The sequence below is a fragment of the Fragaria vesca genome, linkage group LG3 (assembly GCF_000184155.1).
Source record: "Fragaria vesca subsp. vesca linkage group LG3, FraVesHawaii_1.0, whole genome shotgun sequence".
In the NCBI taxonomy this organism is placed as follows: Eukaryota; Viridiplantae; Streptophyta; class Magnoliopsida; order Rosales; family Rosaceae; genus Fragaria; species Fragaria vesca.
The window spans coordinates 3,885,440-3,896,466 of record NC_020493.1 but is presented as its reverse complement, the minus strand read 5'-3'; the positions used below and the strand labels follow the sequence as shown (position 1 = coordinate 3,896,466).

General features: G+C 39.4%; 2 protein-coding genes across 2 annotated transcripts; both read left to right on the top strand.

The window, feature by feature from the left end:
* The first annotated feature begins 772 nt into the window (after positions 1-772).
* LOC101314357 (G-type lectin S-receptor-like serine/threonine-protein kinase RKS1-like) lies at positions 773-3,971 on the top strand. The gene is made up of 7 exons (XM_004295342.1): positions 773-2,054; positions 2,173-2,255; positions 2,508-2,639; positions 2,825-2,963; positions 3,140-3,377; positions 3,456-3,606; positions 3,687-3,971. The coding sequence occupies exons 1-7, from the start codon at positions 773-775 to the stop codon at positions 3,969-3,971; spliced, it is 2,310 nt and encodes a 769-aa protein (XP_004295390.1).
* Positions 3,972-10,215: 6,244 nt separating this feature from the next.
* On the top strand, positions 10,216-10,713 carry LOC101314069 (uncharacterized mitochondrial protein AtMg00810-like). Its single transcript, XM_004295341.1, has one exon. It carries the CDS (start codon positions 10,216-10,218, stop codon positions 10,711-10,713), a length of 498 nt encoding a protein of 165 aa, XP_004295389.1.
* Positions 10,714-11,027: the final 314 nt, after the last annotated feature.

Here is an 11,027-nt window from a genome sequence, read left to right as displayed (position 1 = left end):
AAACTGTGAACATCTAATGTCCCACTTTAGAATATGTGTCTTTGGTTAACGTACAAGTATGCATGTTGTTAAGTTAATATAATTTTTTTTGTTACTTATGTTTATGTATTTCAATCAAATATTACAACGGTATGCATCGAAATTCGATAGATGAGCACTAAACTTATAATCGGTGTCATTATTGTTTGTCATTGCATCTTTATTTTTTTCCTTTTATGTAACTCTGTAAGTATTAAGAAATCTACATAAGTCATTCATATGAAATCTGTAGATTTCAGAAATCAGTTAAAGTCTGTGATTAAAAATCGATGGTTTTAAGAAATCAGTGAAAGTCTATGAACTTTTCAAAGAGTCTATAGACTTTTCAAAAAGTCAATTAATTAAAATAAGTCTGTATGAATCCAAATACAATACATCCCCCTTAATTGAATACCTCTGAATTTTGGTGGAATTCATAATGATTTTTTAAAATCTAGTTGAATACACCCAGACTTTGGTAGATTTTTAAAAGTCAGTATTGAATACACCTAGACTTTCAAATTCCATAGACTTCTTTAAAACTTCCACTAATTCCATATACAATACACCCCCGTACAGTCAACATCCAAGACCATTTTAGTTTTATACTCGATGTCGATCGCATTCTAGATACCTCATTGTCCGATCTTTCGTGAATGTTTTGACAAAACGTGTCATATTGGACTATTGGGAAAATTCCTAGTAGAAAATGAAAAGATCAACGTGTTATATTTCCGATCAGCCAACAGAGAAAATGAGAAAAAATGCCCTGTTTCGCACCTACATAGTTGCAATGTTTCGCAGAGCTCTGTTTCTCTTCCTCCTCTTTCAGTTCTGCACTTCCAGGGACACCATAAGAGGGAACGAAGAGCAACTGAAGGATGTTGATGGAGACTATCTACTTTCCAGAGAAAGCAAGTTTGAGTTGGGGTTCTTCAGCCCTGGAAATTCTAGCTACCGGTATGTTGGAATCTGGTATTCTCAGACTAGAGCAACTGAAAAAACAGTGGTGTGGGTTGCAAACAGGAACAATCCCATCAATGATACGTCTGGTGTGCTCACAATCAACAGGTATGGAGAACTGGTCCTCTATGCTTACAATTTGGAAAATGATCCTATATGGTTCACCAATACGTCGCAGTCGGTCAAGAATGTTAACACTAGCACTTTATCAGCACAGCTTTTGGATACAGGAAATTTTGTTGTGTTCCAGGATGATAATAATGATATATTTATATGGCAGAGTTTTGATCATCCTACAGATACTCTACTTCCAGGTATGAAACTTGGGGTGAATTGGAAAACTGGGCTAGAATGGGTTTTAACATCTTGGAAGTCACAAGATGACCCTGGAACTGGGGACTCTACCTTTAGGCTCTATCCAAGCCAGATTGGATTCCCCCAATTTTTTATGTATAAGGGTTTGAGTAAGTATTGGCGAGCTGATCCTGGGCCAACGCCTAATGTGGTCAATAATCAAGAGGAAACTTATAATTTCTTGAATGCCGATGCAATTACAAGAACAATAGTTACTGATTCTGCGGTGAAGCGCCTTACTTGGGATGATGGCAACCTTCAATGGAAGGAAGACTTATCTGCACCAAAGTCCCGGTGTGACTGGTATGGACGGTGTGGTGCCAACAGCAAATGTAGCCCTGACAATGTTAATCAGTTTGAGTGTGAATGCTTACCAGGGTATGAGCCTAAGTCTATTAGTGATTGGAATCAGAAAAATGGGTCAGGTGGATGTGTTAATAATAGGGTTGGTTTGTTCAAGTGTGGAGATGGAGATGGGTTTGTGAAGGTGGAAAGAGTTAAATATCCGGACACATTAATAGCAGCATTGTCAAAATCAGGCATGAGTGCCAAAGAGTGTCGGCATGAGTGCCTAAGAAATTGTTCTTGCACTGCATATTTGAGCACTGAAAATGAAGGGCTTGATGGCTGCTTCACATGGTATGATGACCTGATGGACATTTTAGGGTACACAGAGGTTGGACGAGATCTCTACGTTCGTGTGAATGCAACTGTGTTAGGTACTAATCTACTTGCAATGGAAAAAAAACAACTACCTACATATAAGTATTTAGAATTACAATTTCTTGATTTCTATGTCATTGTTCTCTAAACCTGCTTTGTCACCCTCTTATGTAGCTGCATATGTAGGAAAATCACAAGGTTTCTTGGAAAGAAAGGGTATGCTGGCTATTCCAATACTGTCTGCTGTGCTAGCGTTGGTACTAACCATCATGCTCGGCTGTTGGTGGCGAAAGAAGAACCACAACACAAAAGGTGAAATAAGTTCATATCTATTTTGATCACATACTAGTTAAATTGCTTTACTTGTCATGAGCTGGTAACACCGAACTTCAACAAGATCATCTTTATCTAAAACATGGACTAAAGTGATGATATTATGCAGTTAGAACAGCAAGGGCAAAAAGATGTAGTGAATAATTGTTTATTGTTTATGCATAGACATTCTGCAGGGAGAGGCGCTTGATGAAACACAGAGACACCCCGAATTACAATTTTTTGATCTTGACACAATAATAGCAGCCACAGACCACTTTTCTCGTATCAATGAACTTGGCCATGGTGGTTTTGGCTCTGTTTATAAGGTAAGCAACAAATTTAGATAATCTCAACATTTGTAAGCTCCAAATTTTTCTTTTTGTTTTGGCTATGTTAAGTTCTGGCATAACTGGTTCTTTTACTATTCTTAATCAATTAATCCACAGTTTGTATGCAACTTCAAGTGTTAACTATTTGACACATTAATATTTATTTCTGATCATAACTTCAGGGTAAGCTACCAAATGAACAAAATGTTGCTGTCAAAAGGTTGTCCAAAACTTCAGGACAAGGGATTGAAGAATTCAAAAATGAAGTTGCACTTATAGCAAGACTTCAACACAGGAACCTCGTGAAACTTTTAGGCTGCTGTATAATGGGAGAAGAGAGAATTTTAGTCCTAGAATACATGCCTAACAAAAGCTTGGATTCCTTTCTTTTTGGTACGAGTAGAGGATATAATGATTAATTCAGGCCATTTACTCTCAAATATAAAGCACACATTTGATGCTTCTTACTAAAAGGAACAATTTGCATTTTGATGTAGATCACACAAGACGTTGGGTCTTGGACTGGGAAAGGCGCTTTGAGATCATCAATGGGATTGCTCGTGGAATTCTGTATCTTCACCAAGATTCAAGATTGAGAATCATCCATAGAGATCTGAAACCTAGCAATGTTCTACTAGATGCAGAGATGAACCCAAAAATTTCTGATTTTGGCATGGCTAGAATATTCCATGGGAACCAACTTCAAGACAAAACGAGCCGAATTGTTGGAACATAGTAAGAATACTTATCTCAGATGATCTTCATTTGTTATGCTATTGTTTGGAAGTAACATTTTATACTGTTTATATGCAGTGGCTACATGTCACCAGAATACGCAGTATTTGGGAGATTTTCCATGAAATCTGACGTCTTTAGTTTTGGGATCATAATGTTGGAGATTGTAAGTGGCCAGAAAATCAATGGTTCTGGTCTAGAGGATCCTTCCATGAATTTGATAGGACATGTAAGCAACATGTATATTTGTCTGACATTTTATGTATCCCTTGGTATTCATTTCTTGTCTTAACTAAACTTCAACCGTAGGTTTGGGAGCTCTGGAATGAAGGTAGAGCCTTAGATATTGTGGATTCGACATTGAAGTCATATCAGTCTGATGAAGTCATTAGATGCATACAAGTTGCTCTCTTGTGTGTACAAGAAGATTCAAAGGACCGACCTCCCATGTCAGCTGTTGTTTTCATGTTGAGTGGTGAAGCATCTCGTCCATCTCCTAAGCAGCCGGCATTTGTCTACAGAAAATACTCCGATGCTGATGATGATCCATTACTTTCAAACGACTTGACAGTAACTATAATGGAAGCTCGATAATGATGCAAACTTGAAGCTCGTACTATTTTTACTCGTTTGTCTATAATTTTCTTTATCTGTTTCTACAAATACCAGACAAGATTAGGATGTTACAGACTATAATAGTCCAGGGTACCAACTGTAGTCAAGTTATCAATCTGTATTTGGAGATGGAAAAGCAGTAAATCAGAATTAGTTAACAGAAGGAAATCATTAGCAATGCGTACTTACAGTAGACTTTCCAAACTAAATATCAACTACAGGTTTGGGAGCTTTGGAGAGAAGATAGAGCTTAGATATTGTGGAATCAACACTGAATTCATATAAGCCTAATGAAGCCATGAGATGTATACAAGTTGCACTTTTGTGTGTACAACAAGATTCAAATGACCGACCTGATATGTCAGCCATTGTTTTCATGTTGAGTGGTGAAGCACCTCTTCCCGTTCCTAAGCAGCCAGCATTTGTTTACAGAAGAAACCCTGGCACCGATGTTGATCCATTACTTTCAAACAGTTCGTCTTCTAGCTTGACCATGGTGGACAATTCTGAAAATAAGTACTTGTTTTAATTTCATTAATTTTTCTTCAGAAATTGTTATTTAGTCTCCTGCATCTGTTTCTGCAATTTTATCCATTTGCTAACATCAATATCAATGTGAGGGAACGTGGCCAAACAGTTATCAATCTACATTTAAAGATGAAACGAAAAACAAAAAGCCAGAATCAAATGGTAAATATGAGGAATTTTTTAGTAATTGACTAACATATAAGATCAGTAAACACACTAATCACCCCAGGAATCTCAAACATTGTTGAAAAAGTTAAGCATGTCAATGCAAGAATAGTGAAAGCCATAAACTTTATTGCTAAAACGTTAACAAAGCCATAAACTTGGCACATCTGCATGTTCAGATTCTAAGCTTGTAACATACTTTCCAGATCTGCTTTCACCTTCAACATCCAAGATCAAGCAAACTGATAGCAACAAAACTATACAACACTGAAAAGGTTCAAAAGAAAGAGATGGAGGAAACGAAGCTACCAGTTCTGCAAAACAGGGGAGTCATCCAGAAAAGTGGGGGAAAGGGAGGAGCTAGAGGAAATCAGAAGAATTTAATGGGATCGGTAAGAGAGAAATGTGTTCATGACATCATGCAGAAGACGATGTATCTGAAACTTTTACTCTCTCCGATCCCATTAAAACTACCAACTTGCTCTGAGCTCTCACACCCTTTACCCACTTCTCTACTTCAGTTTTGATATCTGGTCGGCTCAAACACAAGAGGGATGGAAACCTAGTGTGTGTGTGTGTGTGTTTATATGATGGGAGACACATGGGCTGCTCCATTTTCATCATCCCGACCCGCAAGAAACCGGTCCCAAGTTCTGTTTTTCTGGGCCTCAGTATTTACACCCTTAGGCTTGACCCTAAAAATGCCAATAAATAACACATAATTTTCAGACCATTTTATTACACAATAAAGCTGCTAACATGACATGTAAGTAACACATAATTTTCCAACATTTTATCCTTTGGTAATTCTTGTTTTTGTTTTTTAAACTAAATCTCAACTCCTGTTCAAAAAAAAAAAAAAAAAAACCTAGTTAGGAAAGAAGTTATGTGTATCATGTGTATTTAGGATTGTATCAGAATTATATCCTTAGATATATGCTGCCTTTTATGTTCCTCTTTAATATAGGGATAGTTTCCTTATATAGTTGGTTCACTTGTAATACGTTCCTGTATATATCCTTGGTGATTGAATGAATGAAAGTATTCCAGCCAAATATCTTCTTTTTCATGGTATCAGAGCAAGACTAGATCCTAACTCTATAGCGTTGCACTTTACCTCTCATGTAACGAATTTTCTTCTCAATCCGTTGTACTCTATATCTCGTACAACAATTCTCCGGTCTCTATGGCCAATCAAGATTTCGAATCATTCTTCATTGATCACCCTGATCATCCGTCCTTGTTGATAGTGTTCAACAAATATAATCGATCAGATCAACCTATTCGGCAAAACGGTTTCTCTGTTCGCATTCCTTTCCCTAAGCAACTACGTCAACGTGCTTTGGCTATTTTGAATCACAAAGGATCTGATAATTCAAGAGTCAATGTTGTTATAACAGAACCAGGTTTATCTAAGGTCACTTCCCGCAATTGGATTATCGATAGCGGCGCGACTGATCATATCTCTTCATCTCAAGCCTCACTATTATACAAGGACAAAAATTGTCCATTGCCTTCCGTATTGTTGCCTCTAACAAAAAGGCTAATATTGTTGCTAAGGGTTCTTTGCCTCTGAACTCTGAATACTATTTGCATGATGTATTGTGTGTGCCTATATTCAAAGTTGATCTAATGTCCGTAAGTCGATTAACGAGAGGCCTAAATTGTTCTGTGACATTTTTCCCTTATTGGTGTATTTTGCAGGATCTGGTTTCAAAGAAGACCATTGGTTTGGGGAAGCAACGTGATGGTCTTTATTATTTGGTGGCGTTAGCGACAGAGAAAAACAAGTCCAAACCATATAAATCATCATCCATTCAACCTGCCTATCACTCCACAATATCCTCTTCTCATCTGTGGCATCGTCGATTGGGCCACGTTTCATCTGCTCCTCTAGATTACATTGCCAAACATTTTTTAAATATTCCTCTTCAACCCCGTCATGCTTGCGACGTTTGTCCATTGGCAAAGCAGACTCGTCTTTCTTTTGGTACTAGCTCCATCTCATCTGTTAATGTAACATCCTGAATTTTAAAATTTCTCAAAATTAATTTTTTTTTTTAGAAATAGAAAATAGAGGTCACGAGTTCGCCGTATTTTTCGGTAAATTATTTGAGTTTCCGAACTATTTTTAACAAATTTTCAAAGTTTTGTTGAAGTTAGCTCGAGCTGATGACGTGGAATCTTGTGATTGGTCCAATTCTTTTACTCAGAGGACAAGTTTAGCAACAGCTCACGTGTGGCAAGTGGGTGGGTTTCTTCACTGTGCTGCCATGTAGGGGATTAGAATGAAAGGGACCAATCAGAGAGTGCCATGTGGCACACATGTGTTACAAAATGAAGAAGAGCCATGCATTTTGACAAGTGACGGATTTTTATTGGACCAAACCTTATGAAACCGACTTTGCATGTCGGCTTAGTGCCTTGGTCTGCCTATAAATAGGCTAGCCTCTGCTCAGCTTTTTCCATATTTTTCAGAGAGACTTTCTCTCTGTATTTGTTTCTCTTTTTAAGAGTTACGACTAAATTTTGGTGGATTATAACTTTTGATCTGTAACTTCGATTCTGAATCTGTGAAGTGCTACGAGTTCGTATCGATGTCCTCTTCCTATCCTAGAGGTTTGAGCCAGGTCCAACGGTGATGTCTAGATGACTTGTTTTAAGAGGCTCGGTACTCGTGGTGGGATTTCGATGCTATCGAGGTGAGTGGATTTGTGTAATATGTTTCAAATATTCTTATTTGCTATCAAATTAGTCGAAAAGCATGATTTTGATCTTTTTCGAAATATTCCTCTATTTTATAGTGAAGCATGTCGATTTGCGAAATATGTGGAGTTTTATATATTATTATGTGTTGGATCCATTGTTTGACTAGTCATGAAACATGTGAACTTCTTGATTGGTTATGCCGAAGTAAGGATGTGACACACGGAGGTATAGGACTTGAAGGTCATTAGGTTCCCGTGGGGATCACTAAATTGAAGGATATCCAATAAGAAGGGATTGTGCAATGTGATGAATTGCGTGAAATAATGTGTATACGATATACGTATTTTGTAGCGTGGGTAAAATGACATAGCTTTGCGGGCATATTACATTGGTCTACTCACTGAGCACGTGGTTATGTTCACCCACCCATCTCTAATATTTTTTTTGCAGAGAAGTACTTAGATTTGATTGAGCCGGGAAAGGATAGCCGACGAGCCTAGAAGATAGTGTTTTTATTTTATTCCGCTTTGTAACACTCGTTCAAGTCTCGGGATCGGCGTCCGGTGCTTGGAAACCACTGACGTCGGGACCGGGGTGTGACAGTTAAGCCTTTTGATCTCATTCACTGTGATATTTGGGGTCCTTATAAACACTCTTCTCTCTCTGGTGCTCGTTATTTCCTTACCATTGTAGATGATTATTCTCGTTTTACTTGGGTTTTTCTGATGCAACATAGATATGAAACACAATCTTTGGTAAAACAATTTTTTGTTTATGCATCTACCCAATTTTCATCTCAAATTAAAAGTTTTCGCAGTGATAATGGGGCAGAATTTATTTCTCTTCGAAATTTTTTCAAAGAAAATGGAGTCATTTTTCAGCATTCTTGTGTTTATACACCCCAACAAAATGGGGTAGTAGAGCGCAAGCATCGTCATATTCTCCAAGTTGCTCGTGCTTTCAGGTTTCAAGCTAATCTTCCTATAAAATTTTGGGGTGAATGCGTTCTCACTGCTGTTCATGTCATTTATCGTTTCCCAACTCCACTTCTCTCTTTTCAAACACATTTCGAGCGTCTTTATTCTCGGCCTCCTTCTTTTAGTCATCTTCGTGTGTTTGGTTGTTTAGCGTATGCTACAATTGTTAATATCAAAAATAAATTTGAACCTCGAGCAATCAAGTGCGTCTTCATCGGTTATCCTATAGGTCAAAAGGCTTATAAACTTTACGATCTCTCTAGTCACAAAGTTTTTACTAGTCAAGATGTTGTTTTTCATGAATATAGTTTTCCATATATTCACACTCATCTCGAGTCTAGTCCAAATAAGTACGAGTCTGTCCATCCTCTTCCAAGTCACTAGCCCAACTGACATGTATCAAACTCGGGTTCAGCCCAGTCAAAGTTCACCTCCTAATTCCCTTCGTCCTGTTCTCCATCAGTCCAATTCCACACCGTCGGCACCCTCTTCCACTGTCTCGCCGGCGCAGCCTCCACCCAGCTCTTCGAACACCACCGCCCAACCATCACTTTCAGATCAATCTCGTCCACACCTAGTGTCTCCCAGCTCTGTCGCCCTTGATCCCAATGCCTCCTCTCAAATCCCAAATTCAGACCTAGCGCCGCCTGTATCACCCATCCCTCTTTGAACCTATGTCCGCCGTCCCCAAACTGCAGCACCACCAGAGCGTTCCGACCCCAATCTCCAGTTAGAATCATCGGTGTTGATGTCTCTGGACGAGCCCGATCTCCAGCCAACCTTCGCCGGTGAAAGTCCCGATCTGCCGCACACTGCCCCGACCCCTCATCTCTGTCCTACTCCTAGTCAACCAGACGCTCCGCCGCATCCACCACCACTCGAGGCTCCACTTCGTCGCTACAGCCGCGCCACAGCTCCGCCACCGAAACTTCGGGATTATATTTGCTCCCATATCACGTTGCCTTCCACAAATCAGTCGTCTCCTTTGCTGCCTGGTCCGATAAAATGTACTCGCTATCCATTGTCAAATTACGTTTCCTATCATCGATATACACCTGCGCATAGATCTTTTATTGCTCAGATAAGTCAATCAGTCGAGCCCAACTCTTATTCCGAAGCCGCTGCCCATCCTGAGTGGCAGGAGGCAATGCGGTCCGAGTTACAAGCCCTCGAAGACAATGGTACATGGACCTTGATTACTCTTCCGGCTGGGAAAACACCCATTGATTGTCGCTGGGTTTATAAAATCAAACATCGTTCTGATGGTTCCATTGAACGGCACAAGGCTCGATTAGTCGCAAAATGATTCACCCAACTGGCTGGTATTGATTATCAAGACACTTTTTCTCCGACAGCCAAAATAATATCTGTTCGGTGTTTACTTGCTTTGGCAGCAGCTCGTGGCTGGTCTCTTCACCAGCTAGATGTCAATAACGCCTTTTTACATGGCGATCTTGATGAAGAAATATATATGTCTCCGACACCGGGGCTCCGGAGATAGGGGGAGGAACACTTGGTTTGTCGACTTCATAAGTCGTTATATGGGCTGAAGCAAGCATCTCGGCAGTGGTTTGCTAAATTCTCTGAGGCTATAAGGTCTGCTGGTTATGTGCAATCCAGAGCGGATTATTCTTTGTTCACCAAGAAACAAGGCAAGTCCTTTACAGCTCTCTTGATTTACGTTGATGATATTTTAATTACTGGAAATGATCAATTGAGTATTGCTGCGCTCAAGAATTTCCTTCATTCTCATTTTCGCATTAAAGATTTGGGAGATTTGAAGTTTTTCCTTGGCATTGAGGTGTCTACTTCTAAGAATGGGATTTTTATTTCCCAACGTAAATATGCCTAGGAAATTGTCAAAGATGCAGGGTTGCTTGGTGCAGCCAGCCCCTGTTGATACTCCCATGGAGAAAGGGTTGAAATTATCTGATAAAAGTGAGTTGTTAAAGGATCCGGATCGTTATAGAAGGCTTATTGGGAGATTAATATATCTCACTGTTTCTAGACCGGATATCACTTATTCAGTACATGTGCTTAGCAGATTCATGCATCAACCTCGGAAAATTCATATGGAAGCAGCCTTGCGAGTTGTTCGATACATTAAGAATGCGCCTGGTCAAGGTTTATTCTTCTCCTCTAATAGTGATCTTAGATTGCATTCTTTCTATGATTCAGATTGGGCAGGTTGTCCAATCACTCGGAGATCCACCACAGGTTATTGTGTTTTCCTTGGTCCTTCACTGTATTCATGGAAATCAAAAAGGCAGAAGACAGTTTCACTCTCTTCCGCTGAAGCAGAATATCGGGCCATGACCGGTGCTTGTTGTGAGCTTACATGACTTCGATATCTACTCCGAGATCTAGGAGTATTTCACCAAGGACCTGCCCTCCTATATTGTGATAATAGAGCAGCACTGCACATAGCAGCAAATCCTGTTTTTCATGAGAGAACTCGCCATATTGAGATGGACTGTCATTATATCAGAGATAAGATTCAAGATGGATCTGTTGTTACAAAGTTTGTAGGTTCAGCTAATCAGTTGGCGGACGTTTTCACTAAAGCCTTGGGAAAGGATCTTTTCACACCTATGGTTCGCAAGTTGGGAGTTAGAGATATCCACTCTCTAACTTGAGGGGGAGTGTTAGGAAAGAA